The 16,315-nt window shown below is 43.3% G+C and overlaps 1 protein-coding gene across 1 annotated transcript; it reads right to left on the bottom strand.

Annotated features, from left to right (window-relative positions):
• Window positions 1-3,495: 3,495 nt before the first annotated feature.
• Window positions 3,496-11,805, bottom strand: marchf2 (membrane-associated ring finger (C3HC4) 2). Its single transcript, XM_028444514.1, has 5 exons — window positions 11,472-11,805; window positions 6,713-7,014; window positions 5,722-5,917; window positions 5,433-5,642; window positions 3,496-4,244 (listed from the first exon to the last, which is right to left on the bottom strand). Exons 2-5 carry the CDS (start codon window positions 6,892-6,894, stop codon window positions 4,086-4,088), a joined length of 747 nt encoding a protein of 248 aa, XP_028300315.1. The 5' UTR covers window positions 6,895-7,014; window positions 11,472-11,805; the 3' UTR covers window positions 3,496-4,085.
• Between the last annotated feature and the right edge of the window lie 4,510 nt (window positions 11,806-16,315).

A 16,315-nucleotide genomic window follows, 5' to 3' on the forward strand; every position in this document is an offset into this window, starting at 1 on the left:
ATTGAGATGCTAAACACCAACATTTACTGCCATTGAGATTATTTCTTTCCTGAAAACCCAAAGGGTGTTGGTCTAAATCTGTTTTTATTTGTTTAACAAATTAAGCTGCTTCTCCACTGACGTCCCCTCTAAACATCATATTAACAGGTTGTTTTTCATCAGGATTAGTGAACTCATTGCTCTGGAGAGCAAAACACGCTTAAATGTGGATGAAGAGCAAATCCTAGATAGCACAACACACTATAGGATGAGTAAGCAACACAATAAACACACACCTCTGACTTTTATTTTGGCTGATCACAGTACAAAGACACCTGACACCAGCATTCTTTATGAAAAACTGTAATTAAAAAAAAAAAGAACATTAACTGTTATTCTCTGACACATACACTACAATGAAATGATCACAAACACAATGTAACAGGAAGTAGGAGTCATAAAGGTTCACTTTGAATTCAATCGTGTTGTTCATGTATAGCTGGAGTCTGAAACTCATATTAGTTCAGGGGCCAAATACGGACCAGTTTGATCTAAATTGTGCCCTAGTTGTCAATATTAGTTCAATTCATTTCAAAACTCTTGATTTTGTTACTTTTTTGGTGTGATCTAGAGGAATTTTGTGCCATCGTTTGTGAAAAATTGCAAGAATTGTGTGAAAATTTGAGAGTTCTTTAATTTGCCACTAAAAATGACTGCGTCCATGTGGTATAAACAAAGGAAACATGCTCGCCCCTAGAAATATAGTGGAGTGTCATTAAATTCCTGAATCTGTCCATCTATAACTGGATTATTTGGGAATTTACACAAAACCATAATTCATGGTTTCTCTGTGATTTTTACTTTCTCCTGCAGGTCGAACTGGATGCTCTAAAGCAGTGTTTCTCAAATAGGGGTACGAGTACCCATAGGGGTACGTGATGGCACTACCGAGGGTACTTGAGAGAGCAAGAGTGTGGAGATAATAACTATAGAAATAAATCTATTTAGACGCCACTAAATCAGGGTTTTTCAACCTTGGGGTCGTGAACTAGCTTTTTAAATGAACTTTTTTTTAATCAAAACAATACACAATCTCATATTTTTATATTTTCACTTTGTGAAAGATAAATCTATTTAAACTAAAATGCAGTAATTTTTTTTTAATTAAATTAAATTAAATCTGACACGATAAAAAAAAAAAAAAAAAAACTAATTCTAGAAAAAAAGTTCTTGATATCAAAATGGGGTCATGATCCAAAAAAGGTTGGTAACCCTTCCACCAAATACTGACTTTTTCCACTTATTTACAAAATTAGATTATTTAAAATGTGTGTTATCACTCATTCATTCCATCATTATGATCTATAATTTAAATTGTTTTCTAAGCAAAATGTAGTCAGACAAAGGGGGGGGGCTTGGATTCAGAAATAGGAGAAATAGGGTACTTGAGCCTAAAAAGGTTAGGAAACCACAGGCCTTGAGTTTAACACATGTGACATGTGAGACATGTTAAAAATGTGTGACACACACACACACACCTCATAAGGCGGATGAGAGGCAATCATCTTAAAACAAACAAACATGTTCTGCAGAGCCTGGTGACATGATGATCACTGTTACTGTTACTGTGGGCAACTCTTAGTTCTCCAACAGGAAACTCCACATAACCATATGTGTGGAATAGTAAAGCAGTAATAGTGTTATCATCTCACAGCAGGAGGGTTGTAGGTTCTAATCTGATGGATGGATGGAGAGTTCCTTCCTGTGTTTGAGCACACGCACAGACACACACGCACGCGGCAACAAAGTTACTGCTTGAAACATTTTAGATAATAATAATAATGTATACTTTATTCATCACCGTAGTGAAATACTTCTCTACAAATTTATTATTGACGGTCACTAATCGATTCTTAAATCTCCTAAGATCGATTTACATTTTTCAAATTGTAATACTCAATAGTCAAATAATTCAGCAGCTGACTGATGCTAAATGTTACATCAATATTCAAATTGATAATTATTAATACTCAAAAAGTGGTTTTTAATCAAATCTTCAATAATCAAGGTTTGATGAACCAGTCCTATTAATTGTTTAGCTTTGGAATAATTAAGATGGTGGCAGTTGCAGTTCTCTCACACACACACACAATCACTCCTGAGGTCATTAACTGTATATGTAAATAAGCCTAATGTGCAGGATTTTCAAATTAAAATGAGTGCTTATGTAAAACAAGTACAGACAGTTCATCAATTAAAGCATCATTACAAAATGTATTTCAATTTGTCACCATTTGATCATTTTCCCTCAAATCTGATTGTAATTATAGCAAAACATGACACTTACAAAAATGTGCAAATGAAAGAAATAATGATTAATATAAATACATTAAAACCATAAAAAGGACAGCTTTATAAATATAAAAGCCTACCTGTTGATAATACTGGAGCCTCTGTGAGGAAACTGTTCAATCCTACACTGGTAGGTAATAATAGTCCACATATTCCCATCTGTAAATGTAAAATAAACAAGTATTGTGGTGTTGCTCTAATGTACTATGAAGACCTTCATGTTTACACTTGGCACGTTGAACAGTTCCATAACTGTTAAACAGCCATGAGACGTTACATTGATGAAGAATGAAAACATTCAAATCCCAGTTTGGACTGAATAGATTAGAAGCTAAGCTCGTTATTTATTATTTTAATGATGAAACCAGCTTAACTAATCAAGCTTAGTTGAGCATCAGGCTCATATAGACCCTTTAATGGCCCACGTCATGAGTGACGTGGCTGGAGGCAAAAACAGGAAACGCCACTGGCTAAAGCATAGATATATATAAACACTAGATGACAAGCGGGATTCGACCAGTGTAGGTCAACGGTGGTCATCTGACCTCAGAGAACGACGTTCTAACGCTCTACACTAGCTGTTGGAAGGTGAGTGATCAGCTTAAACAAAAATAACCTTAACTCGATGAAATACTGATGGACTTACAAACGATTTGCCTTATTACAAACATTTTCATACGTAGGTATGACACAGGACACTTGTACATGTTGAAATTGACACAAGTTAGGGTTATTTAAATAGTACATGCACCATTGACATCGATGTAATGAGCAGGGCCAGCTGTCTGAGGTAAGATGGCCGCCATATCGCTCTCCATTGTCTAATGCTGCATTCACACCAAATGCATCTGCCGCACAAAACGTACCGCATGGTCCGCAGGATCAAAAAATTTCCCCATTCGCTTCATACGCACGTCTGAAGCGAAGCCCCGCCCACCAGCGACACAGCCAAGTCGGTGAGTTACACTGCCTGCTGAGGCGAGAAGCTGCGCTCCTTTTTCTCCTCTCACAAACATAAACCACCAGCGAAAAAAGCCAGTGTGATTAGCAGCTAATGCTATGCTAGCTCAGTGCGGACTTTGAAAGATGAAAACTACAGAGAACTTTTAGCTGCTACTACCACCTCCTCGCTGATTCTCCTCCACACCAGTTATAAAGGCCGTGTCATACAGCTCCAGGTGGTCACACAGCTTCTACTGCATGGTTGAATGGGTGAACAGACCGGTGTCCGTGTTGACGGCCTGACGTCATCATCAACAAAGACTCTAATTGGCTTTCGTCATGCGAAACAACTCTTGCGGACATGTGTAAAATCTGGAGCGCGGATCAGACCGCACCACTGCACAAAAAAGTATCGCATCTGGGACGCATTTATTCATTGACCTTGTATGTAATCTGGACACATGAACATTTAGTGACGCGTCCGGTGTGAACGCAGCATAACTGCGCCGGTAAGTCATCTAGTGTTTATATATATCTTTGGTGGTTTGCCTCCAGGCTAAGCCCCACCCAACAAAATACGTCACAATGTTTACTAACAATCAAAGGGTCTATAGTACCTGTCATCAAAACATTCCATCACATTCATCACCGTGTCCATGTTTTTTTCACTGCTTCACTTTGTCCATCTTTTAAATGTCGTCGTTGAGAACATGACGAGCGTCTCCATCCAGAGAAAGAAATACTGATGAAGTCAGAAAACTGCTTTTCAAAAAAAGGCTAGAAGTGCTTTTTAAAGTCTGTTCATTAAAGGCTCATACTATGCTCTCATTGGCCGACAGCTTCAGCAGTTTGGTAGAGAGCAGGGCATGATGGGAAGAGTTGGCCTCCTTAGCCTGAGGAATAAGCAGACGCACTTTCTGATTGGTTCTCCTCCACTCTGTGTAGAGCTGACAGTGGTAGCGGAAAGACACCTGTGGACACAAAAAGGACAACAATGAGCCCTTTACTTCTCATATGCTCCACAGCAGTGCTTCTCAAATGGGGGTACGCGATGGCACTACAGGGGGTACTTGACAGAGAGAAATTGGAAAATTAACAAACGAAAGCATAAAAAATATTGGGTTTTTATAACGTTTATTTTCAGTTAAAAATTATAAACATCATAAAGATGGTGGAAATTATCTTGATTAAAACATGAACCTAAAATACAAGAGTCAGTGATGGTCCCACACCAGGGGGAGATGATCAGAAATGATAAAAACTATAGAAATAAATCCAGACAGGAGCCACTAAATACTGTTTAACTAACTTATTTACAATGAGAGTCTTTAAAATGTGTGTTATCACTCATTCATTCCATCATTATGCTCTATACGCTTTGGGTCAATTATAATCAAATAATTGATAATTAATTACAATTATGGCATAATTATAATAACTGTAATTGGAAACATCTGCTCCTGTTATCAATAAACCATTAAAATATCAAGATCAAGGTTTCCCACAACATCTTAGTTCTTAGTTGAGGGTTATAGACACTTTGATTGTTTGTGAACATTGTGACATATTTTGTTGGGCGGGGCTTAGCCAAAACCACAATTGTCTTTGTTTTTTCTGAGCACGACGAGTGTCCGCTGGAATCCTAGAAAACTTTAATTTAGGTCCATTAACGTTATTCCTCCTATTCTGACGTCCAAACACACACAAAGCTGTAACATTACAAACATACACAGCCTTTAGCCAGCGGCGTTTCCTGTTTTTGCCTCCAGCCACGTAAGGCGTCTATACTGACTGACAAAAGGCTCAGACGCCCACAACAAAGACCAATTTTTTTAAAAGCCTGACCTGCTGATACCAATTTTTGCTCTGTTTTTTGTGTTTTACTGCAGAAATGCGGACATGCTAAGCTAACCGTGCTACGGGTGACTGTTGTTATCCTGTGTAGCAGAGGCATGCACACATGAGCTGTCAGTCATCTCACAGCAGAGGAGAACAGTGGCTGACTTTAAGACATTTACTGAGGTAGAAAGGATCGCTAGAAAAGATCAGCATCATATGAAACCCAAAACAAGGGAAATCGGCACCGATCGATGGATGCATCCTTAACCAAAACACTTTGAGAACCACTGTTCTACAGTGAGAATGGGGGGCAGGTTTACCAGCGTCCACAGGACGTAGATGGTGAAGAGGGCGATGGTGAGAGCGATGAGGCCCACAGCCTGCAGCCAGCTGCCCAGCTGGAGGTGGTCCTGAGCCCCTCGCAGACACAGCCAGCCTGAGATGGCAGCCAGAGGTGTGATGAACAGGAAGCAGACCATGTCACAAAACAGGGTCCGCTTCTCATTCAGGGGGCCGGGCTCCCTCAGCCACTGTGGACATAGAGAAACCAGTAAGGGGGACATCCAGGAAACACCAACCACTAAGAGGAGAGGATGGGAGTCATGTGACCTCAGTGAGGGGTCTGGCTCTACGCTCGATGCTGAACTCTGTGTGGCAGAGCTCACAGTAGCTGGTGTTGGAGGAGGAGAGCCACCTCTCTAAGCAGCTCCTGTGCACCGTACCCAGGGTGCCTGTGCAGTCACATGGGGACAACAGGCTCTCACTCACGCCTCCTTCATGGCAAATACGACAGATGGGCCCATCACTAAAAACACAAACACCATGATCATTTAATGCTGAGTCACAGCTTACTTTAAGACCTTACACCACAATACTGACATGACACAAGCACATTAGAAGTAAGGAGAGGAAGTAAGACAATTTGGTCAAATGCAGAGGTGAAAGTAATGAATTATAAGCACTCATGTTACTGTATTCATGTTGCCTTTATGGGTACTTCTACTTTGTCTGAGTACAGTTCCAAATCAGTAATTTTACTTGTAGTTAAGTACATTTTAAAAGAAGTAAAGGGATTCGTTACATTTCTAACCCCAATCATTACTGAGTAAATTGTTTTTTTTTTTTATGTTTTAAAATGATCAACAGACATTGTAAAACTACAAAAAATTAAATAACCTGACAACAATCAAATAAACAGCATTGAATGGAGTTTATCTTCTCTGTTTTAGAGTTAACACATGATTGCAAATGATTACAACGCCAACAGATGTTTTAAAAATTTAAATTCTGACTGCACCATAATAATTGTAATTAATCATCAATTACGTGATTACGATTATAATTGAACCCAACCCTAGTCTGGACACATTTTGGTATTTAGAATTCATTGGGATGACTTGATAAATAAAAACATATAAATAAAATTGACTGAGAATAAAAAAGGTTGTTTTTGTAAAATAAAACGTTTCAGTAAAATCACACTAATAATTGTAGAAATCCTTTGTGTTTAACTTTATTAATCATTTCATTTAAATACTGCATATAAATGTGTATTTATGCAGTGCCTTCCATACACACATGCTGGTAAAGCTACTCTCACCTTTGGGTGCTCACTGGTTTCAGCACCGAGGACAGTAACCGTCCATCTAGAGAAGTCACCTGGGTGACGTAGAGCGCCGGACACCCGTCGCCGCCCGCCTCCTCCACGCTCTTCCACGCGCCGGTGTTGCAGGCGCAGTCACACAAGGAGCCAGGCAGGTGGCAACACCCGCCTGTCGTCATGGTTACAGGCTACAGAAGGTGACTGTGATGGACGAGAATGCACCGAGTGTTTTCTGGTCCCAGCAATCATATGTATAGATTTTTGACGATTTGTCGAGTTTTTCCTCTACAGTCCTGTTTCTACAGGAAAGAAAAACACAAAAATAACATTTATGTAAACAAATACTAACTCAATCACACAATAAAAGTTAAAGGTTACATTGTTGTACCAGAAGAGGTCTTTTATGACATTTTAATGACAACAATCCCACTATATAACTTAGTCTTTGAGAGTTTACGTAATTTTAAAATTAAATAAATAAAACTAAGTTTGAGCTGTGAATTAAGTGTTGCACAATTGATAATTATAATTATGATGTGATTACAATTGTAATTGTGTTTAGGAAAATCTGTTGCTGTTGTAATCATAATTGAATTGTAACTGAGTTCAGATAATTGACTTCATAATTGTAATTGACAAGGAAAGTCTACAAAATCTGTCAACTTAATTAAACAATTGTGAGGAACCATATAACAGTTCTATGGTTTACACACACACACAGTAGTTAACCATTATTATAATATGTTTTCCGACTACTTGTCAGTTCTCTAAAGGATCATTTTACCGTTAAAAAAATTAAAATCGAGGGGTATACCGACAGAAAATAGGCTCAGACACCCACACCAAAAATATTAAAACCTATATTTTCATAGATAAAGAAGCCTAACAAGTGAACCAAGAAATGAAAAAAACAATTGTGTGATGGATAATATTTTTAGTGTATTTTACAGCTGATTTAAGACATGAGTCAAAACTGAATCGTTATAAGAGATGCTAACACAAGAGGAAGGTTACGTTTCATGGGGTTATTTATTTCAGGCTCAGTAATTGTAACTGAACTTCAGTAATTGAGAACATAATTATAATAGACTTTCAGGGGAAAATGTTATATATGCTATTTTTTCTTTTACTTAATTATACACTTATTTAATGTTTATTCTTTCATTCGTTTTTTTTTAAACATTTTATTGTTTTATTAGTGATTTTTTTCTTAAGCGGCTGTAACAAAAGCAATTTCCCCCTGGGATTAATAAAGGAATTCTGATTCTGATTTAATTGTAATTGAAAAAAAAAAAATGCTGGTCACCATAATCGTTATTGAGTTGTAATTGAATATGGATCATTGAAGACGCAATTGTTCTCTAGAGTTGCTTAGCAGTATATTCTTTAAAAACATTTCCTGATCAAGAAAACGTAGTGGTAGGAAAGCCAGCGGTGTGGAAAAGGGCCTATTAAAGGACTTAATAAAGGGCCGAACAAAGGAGTTAATAAATGACTTAATAAAGAGCCTAACAAAGGGCCTAACAAAGGAGTTAATAAAGGACTTCACAAAGAGCCTAATAAAGGGCCTAACAAAGGAGTTAATAAAGGACTTAATAAAGTGTTTAATAAGTGACTTAATAAAGGACCTAATAATGAGTTTAATAAAGGACTTAATAAAGGACCTAATAATTAGTTTAATAAATGACTTAATAAAGCACCTTATAATGAGTTTAATAAAGGACTTAATAAAGGACCTAATAAAATAACTTAATAAAGGTCTTATTAAAGGGCCTAATAAAGGACTTAATAAAAGCAGCTGTGACTGTAGTAGAAGCAACAAGTGATGTCAGCACCAGTGAGCGTAATGTGCATCCGACAGATAAACAGTTGACCCCCCCTCAGATAAACCCCCAACTAATGATAAGAGACAAACAGCTGAACTACCGCCTGGAGTTCCTCTGTCTGTCTGTCTGTCTGTACAATGACTCCATTATTACTGATGCAATAAATATTAACAATAAATGTCAACATGTGTCAGAAAACATATTTGTCATTGGCAAAAAAAAAAAAAAAAAAAAAATCATGAAGTGTTTCAAGTTTTCCATCTGTTGTGTTAATAAACAGACACAAAAGCAGCTATGATAAGGTGTGAACAGTTAACTACATATTAGTGACTAGTGAAATATTAAAAAATGTTCTATTATATGAAAAAAATAAATAAATAAAAGAATAACAAGAATAAGCACTTAGAAATATAAAACAATTAAAATAAGTAATTAATAAATAAATCATAAGCATGGCATCAGAGAAATGCTGATTCACCATCAAAGACGTGTCATCCCTGACAGGCCGAACATGTTCATTTTATATTTAGTCTCAGCTTTTCACAATCACTTTATTTATCCCAGGGGGAAATTGATTTTTTTTTTCTTTTTTTTTTAACAGATGCTCCAGAAATTAAAAGAACAAACACTAAAACATAGAAAAGGAACAAAAGAAAATATATATAATTAAATTAAATATTGTTGATTAAATACATAAGTAACAAAAGTACAAATCATATAAATAATACAATATAGTTTCAATACACGTTTAGTATCTTTTCCTTATAAATCTGTTGACCGTATTGGTTGATTAAAATTACATCTGCTTCTTATATTATTTGACTGCTGTTTGTTGGAACACACAGAGAAACATTCTTTCCTCCTGAAAACTGGCCACTGACGTCACATAAAGACTCATATTTTGGTCTCAGATTATCTTTGGATGGTTTTTAATTTTGAACTAAAACATCACATATTTCTGTATTAGATACTGCATTTGTCACACATAATGCTCGTTAAACAAAAGCTCAGAAATTGAAGAAAAAAAATATGTACTTTGCTGCAACAAATACTAAATAAGCCATTGATTGATGTGTTATATATTATTTTTTTCCCCTGCTCTATCAGATCACAATAGAGTGTGATAGTGAGCATGTTTGACTTGGCATCATTCACAGTGAGTGGGTGTGTAGCCAGGGAGGAGGAGACCTAAATAAATGAACTCCTAACCCACACAATGATCAGCACCAACACTACTTTGTGTTTGTTCAAAGGTTTTCCCAGTTCAAGTGAAGTTAATAGAGTGAAGCTCACTGTGGGAGATGTGGTGTATAAATAATGAGCACGTCACAGTATTGGACGACAACAAAGGGAATTCATTTGCTTTTAAGGCTTTTGGAGGAACATTAAATAACAATAATGCTGTTTGGATTTGTTTATGAGCCTTTGGTTTGACACAATTGTTCAGTTTTTAATTAACAAACCAGTTCTGAACCAAAAATGGGTTATAAACAATAGGCTGCACTGTGCATTTCTCATTAGTATATACATTTCTTACAGCTACAATTAATTTGGCACTTCATTATTGTATTTAGTTAGCCACTGATAATATAATCAGATAAAAATGCGTTGATTATATCTGGTTCCTGCTTTGTATGGTATTGGTTCATTGCTTGTTCATGAGAAGTGACGCAAACACGTTCTGATTCTATGACATCAAAAGTTTGTGTTGAAATGAAAAAAAGTCTTAATTTAAAGCAATTTAAACATAAAAAAACAAATCTATATAAATAAGTTTATCTTCTCAAAGCACAAGTGTTAAAGGGGGAAAAAAATGTAAATAGGTGTGTACATGTACTTATGTATGTGTGGACAGATGAATGTATAGTGGATTACATTAATTGTATAATTATATAGATACATATCGATAAATTATGCGTGTGTGTGTATATATACACACACACACATATATATATATATATATATATATACTGTCACACATTGATAGTATAAATAGGTGTGATTTAAAGGAATATTATATATATAATACTAGATATTACAAGGGATAGGATCATATAAGTTTATACAAGTTCCTCCTACTCCTTTTTGAAGTAGAATGTACAGGCTTCACGAGCAGGATTTTGTAACCATCTGTTCTTTCTTTGCTTTTTTAATCGTTATTATTGTCATTATTTTTGTTCATTGTGGTAGATAGACTACCTGTTGCATTTGTGTTCAAAATAAGATTAAATCAATCAACAACACACACACACACACACACACAAAAGAAAAGAAAAGAAAATCAATATGTTAACCTTTCAAATGGCTGTAAAATTGCAGATGAACAACAAATAAAAAAGCAGTGTAATACATGCTCTTATTACATGACTGTGTAGTTTTCCAGTGGTTTATCTGTTAAATGTGGAGTCAAGTATTGTGATGGAATCATTAGCATCCAGTGACAGTGTGTGACCTCCTGCTGTTATTGTGAACACAGCATGTGGACACAATCCCTGACCCAGAAAAACAAAGAGGAAGTGAAGCCCCCCCCAAATCATCAACAACAACAACAGGGTGGTGTCAACACACAGACAGTCAGTCACTGTGCATATGCTCAGATCATCATCACACTGTGGGATTAAAAACACGCTTCTGAAATAAAACCACTGATAATAACACAGTGAGGTGTTAAATAAGGTGAAGGTAGAGACTTTAGTGTTAAAAACACTCTGTAGTGTAGACTGTGTGCTTTTGTTCTCCAGATACATTAGAACCACACTAATGTCTGCAGTCAGAGGATATTTACACATAAACACAGAGGCCTGCTGCTTTAAACTCACTGTATTTACTGTGTTTTTATTTCATTGTGCTGCCATTAGCATTGTGTTTGTTAGCTAGCAGCTAGCTCAGATAAATGAAGGCTAGCTAACAGACAGACAGACAGAACTCACCCTTCTGTTCCTCAGGCGTGTGTATGACAGACAGCAGGAGTTTGTTTTCCTCTCATTTTGTCTAAAAGTCACAGTGGATAAAAACACGGACACGCAGAAGAAGCTCCGATGCTAACGCTGTTAGCTTCATGGGCGCTGTCGTGGTTCTCTCAGCTGATATCACGCCTCTAAAGGCCGGGCAGGGGCTTTAAATACACCCCGGATGATCCGGAGCTTCGGATGAGGTTACAAATCTGTCGGTTTCTTTGCTAATTACTGACCTACTTCCGGGATTTTGGTCTGGCAAAAACATTTAGCCTATCTCCGATTTATTACAGACCCAACAATTTGTTCCGAAATCATATACTTAACAATATAATTATAGTACAAAAACATTACATTGTACAAACAATATAATTATAGTACAAAAACATTATATTGTACTGCCGCTCCTTCCCCTTGCTCCCTGTCCCCCTGTCTCGTCCTCCCCCCCCCTCCTCCTTTGCTCTTGCGCCCGCCATCCTGTTGGGTTGGGTTTGGGGGGCTCCCGTTGGCCTGGGGCGCTGGTGGGGGGGCTGTGGCTCCCGCCTGGGGGACGGGCGGTGCCGTGCCGGGTGGGTTGGCTGGGGGGTGGTCTCGTTGGGGGGCCTGGGGTGGTGGGGTCCTTGGCTCCGGTCCGGGGGGATCCGGGGTGGGGGTGGCTTTGGGGGTGGCTGCTGCCCGGGGTCGGCGATTGCCTCCTGGGTCGCTGGGTGGCGGGGTGTGGCTGTGGGTTGCTCCGTCGGCCCTTGCGGGTCCTAGGCTTGGCTCCCTGGGGCGCGCCTTTGCCAGGGATGTCGCTTGCGCGGCGAGCCAGGCGGGGCCCCCTCCGGGGCTTTTTGTTTGACCGCAATGGCCGGGGTGTGGCCGTTACGGCTAGAGGGGTGGGGTGGGGGGTGCTATGGGGTCTCCCCGGGGGTCGTATTGGGTGGGTGTGCGGGGGCGCGGCGCGTGGTTCTTGGCCTGGTGGATCCTTGTCGGGATTGGCTGGTCTGCTGGCTGGGTGCACCGGGCGCCGTGGGCGCGATTCCGGGGCGGGGGTGCCCCGGGGGCGGATCCTTGGTCTACGTTTCCGGGGGAGTGCTCTCCTGCCATCTGCCCGGGGACCGGCCGCGGCTCGTGGCGGCGCTGCGCAGCCTTGGGCGGGGCGGGGCTGGTGGCCTCGGGCCCGCTGTCGTCCGGGGTGGGCTGGCGTCGGGGGGGTGTCTCGTGCCGGTGCGTGGGTCGTCGGGGATCGCCTCCGTGGGGGGGGGGGGGCTCCTTTGGCGCCGTTGGTGTGGGGGGGCGGTTCCGGGCTGGGGGTGCTTCGGTACTCCGGCTTGCCGGTCCGTGGCTGGCGGGATGGCCCTGCTTGGCGGTGGATGGCGTCCTCTCTAGTCGGGGGGGCCGGGGCCGCCTCCCGGTGGAGAGTGTTGTATCGTGGCGCCGGGTGGGCCTGTGCTGGCCCTGGTGCGGGCGCGGGCCTCCCCCCTGCTCGGCCGCTCCCCTTGGCGGCGGGGTGGCGTTGCTCCGGGCCGGCGTGCGGCGGGGGTCGCCCCCTGGGGCGCCGGGGGATGGGGTTGGTGCCTGGCTGTGCCCGGGGGTGGGGGTTGTCGCCGTGCTCCGCGGGGCCGGCGCGGTCTGGGGGGTGCCGTGGGGGGGGGTCTCTGGCTGTGCTGCTCCGGGGCCCACAGTGCCACTTGCCCGTCTGCGCCATCTACCCTCTCGCGTGGCCCGCCATGCGGACGGGCCCGGCTCACACCGGACAGGCCTCCTACATGTTCACTTCACCACACTCCCAGCTGGTCTGGCTCACTCACAAAATGCACCACACACCCATACCCAACCCTTGGGGGGCTGGATGGTGGGGCGGGGGGGGGGGGGGGCCGCCACCTGTGTTACTATGTAGTGGCGTGGGGGCGGCACTCCCACCCTAGTTGCCCTACTAATCCCTCCAATTTTAATCACATCTCAACATGCCACCCCCCGGAGGGTGTATTATCACTTACACCCTCCGGCCTATTACACCACATACACATAAATCCACAGAGGCTGGATGGGGAGCACCGCTCCCCTCCATCCCCCTTCTTTTAATCACACCCCATACATTCACCAAACACACACATTCACACAGGGGATCGGGAAGTGCCTCTCCATTGGGGAATGGAGAGGCACCATAACAGGGTGGTGGGTTGGTACACACATTTGGGCCTCTCCGGTGGGGGCCTGGCCCCTCTGTTGGTGGCTGGGCCACTGCATAGAGTAAAAATACATCACGATGGTGCGGTCGGGCGTGGCGGTGGGTCTCGGAGGGGCTTTGCCGGGGTCTCTCCTTGCGGGGTCTTTCCGGGCGGTGTCGGCCTGGTGGGGCGCGGGGGTGCCTCTCCCCCTTGGGTGTGGCTTGGTGCTTGTTTCGTCTCCTGGTGGCCTTGGGGGCGGGCCCCGCGGTGTGCGGGCCCGGGGCGGCCTGCCTCGCCGGTTTGGGGGGTGGGTGTGCTGGGGGGGTGCTGGTGTCCTCACCGGGATTGGGGCGGGGTTGTTTGGCGCCTCGGGATGATGCTGTTTACTGGGGGGGCGGCGCTAGCTGTTCCGGTGGTTGAGGTTGCTTTCGGCCGCCTGGTGGGTACGTCCTGCCATCTGCGGACTGGTGGGTGGGTCCGGGGCATCTTTGGCTGGGGGCTGCTGTCCCTTACTTGATGTGTGCCGTTGGGGTGCCTCCGTCCCCGCGGTGGGGGTCGCCGGTTGCTCGCGGGCCGGCGGGGGGCGCTGCCCCGTGGCTTGCGCCGTCCGGGGGACGGCGGGCCCTGGGCTGCTGGCCTTGTGCCGTCTGGGGCTGTGCGGTTCTGCTGGGCTGTGGCCGGGTCCTGGGCCGGGGTGGGGGGCGCGTCCCGGGGGGCTTGGCCCGGGGGCTTGCCCTTGGGGGGTCCTGTTCCCGGGGGGTGCTCCTGGGGCCCGGGGTGCTTGGCCTGCTGGCCGGGCCGGTCGTGGCGGGGGTCTTTCGGGGCGGGTGGCGCGTGCCGCGCCCTTGCGTACCTACTGGTACGGCCCCTGCTTGGGCAGTGCCCCGTGAGGCAGGGTGTCGGGGCCCGAACAGGGGGCCACATCCCGGCGGGGCGGTCTGGCTTGGCCCTTGGGGGGGGCCCTGGCTTTAAAAAAAACTGAAGCTCGTGGCGCGGGCGGCATCAGCAGGGGGTGATCTGGGGCGCCATGGGGGGCTAGGTTGGGGTGCCTGGGGGCCGGCGGGGGGACTCCCAGCGGCCCCCTGGTGCCTTATGCGGCTTGGGGTGTGGTCGTCCTCCCTGGGCGGGCTGCTCCTGGTGCTGCATCCATTCCGGGTCCTTCTGGCCTGGGGTCGGGCCCCTGCTGGCTCTGGGCTCGCCGGCGGGTGCCCGCCGGCTGCCCGTTCGGCGCGGCTCTGGTCGTCTGCTGGGCGTGGGCTTCGGTTCCTCCGCTGGGGCCTCGGGCAGGGAGTTCTCTGGGCCCTCCCCTCGGGGGGTTGGGCGCGGGGGTGTGTGTGGGGGGGGGGGGGTCGGTGGGGTGGGGGGTCTGGGGGTTGGGGGTGGGATCGGTGGCGTGGTGCGCTGGGTCCTTGGCTCCTTGGGGCTTTCTCGGGTGTGTATGGGGGGGGCGATGGCTGCCTCTCGGCTTGGGACCTTGGGGGCGTGCGGGGGGCTGCTTGGCCGTGGGGTGGTCGCCGGGGGCCCTTAGGCTGCCCGCTCTCGCTGCTGGCCTGACTGCTTCTTCGGGCCCGGGGGCGGCTCGTGGGTTTTGCAGTGGCGGTTCTTGGAAATACATTTGTCATGTATGCACTGGCCTTGGGCTGTGGGATAACACTCATACTGGGCTCAACCTTAGACACCTTGTTCCCAAATACCTGTTTTATGGAATTTCCACTCACCTCTTCCTCTGTTCACAGCCACCACTATTATTCCTAAACCGCACACTGGTCACCAAACTGCACAATATACACAACCACAATTTCACATCGCATCACTTGGAACCTAACAACTATTCCCCACTCATTCCATATCCTATCTTGTATCCCTCTTCCCTGTTAACTTCCCCACCCCCCTCCAACCCCTCACCTTGGTGTAAACACTGCCCTCTCTTTTTTTACATCCTCCCTTTAATAAAGTATTTCTTACCCTTCCCTAGGGAGGGCTGGTGATGGTCACAATTATGCAATGAAATAAATAAATTTATTTAATTGCAATAATAAAATATGCATTGCTGTTAAAAGATTGCACTTCTTGTAGTGTTAACCTTCGACAGCATGTGCAGACAAGGTAAAAAAAGAAAAAAAAAAAAAAAAAAAAAAAAAAAAAAAAAAAAAAAAAAAAAAATATTGTACAAACAATATAATTATAGTACAAAAACATTATATTGTACAAATATAATGTAATATTGTACAAACAATATAATGATATAGTACAAACAATATATAGTACAAACATAGTTATATTGTACAAACAATATAATTATAATACACACATTATATTGTACAAACATAATGTAATAGTGTACAAACAATATAATTATATTGAACAAACCTGCTATATTGAACAAACAATATAATTACATAGTACAAACTACAAACATGTTATATTGTACAACAATATAATTATATAGTACAAACATGATATCAGATTGTACAAACATAGTTAAATTGTAAAAACATATTATATTGTTTGTACAGTATAACATGTCTGTACAATATAATTATGTTGTTTGTACTATATAATTATATTGTACGAACAATACAATATCATGTTTGTACAATATCAAAATTATGTTTGTACAATATAAAAAACTGTTGTTCATACAATATAAAATCACATTTGTACAAT

Source organism: Gouania willdenowi, chromosome 4, assembly GCF_900634775.1.
Source record: "Gouania willdenowi chromosome 4, fGouWil2.1, whole genome shotgun sequence".
Classification (NCBI taxonomy): domain Eukaryota; kingdom Metazoa; phylum Chordata; class Actinopteri; order Blenniiformes; family Gobiesocidae; genus Gouania; species Gouania willdenowi.

Excerpts from the sequence above, each read along its gene's own strand:
- marchf2 (XM_028444514.1), bottom strand. The coding sequence starts at position 6,894 with ATGACGACAGGCGGGTGTTGCCACCTGCCTGGCTCCTTGTGTGACTGC. Across the intron at positions 5,918-6,712 it reads AAACCAGTGAGCACCCAAAG|TGATGGGCCCATCTGTCGTA; the intron begins GTGAGAGTAGCT and ends TTGTGTTTTTAG. Across the intron at positions 5,643-5,721 it reads GAGCCAGACCCCTCACTGAG|TGGCTGAGGGAGCCCGGCCC; the intron begins GTCACATGACTC and ends CTATGTCCACAG.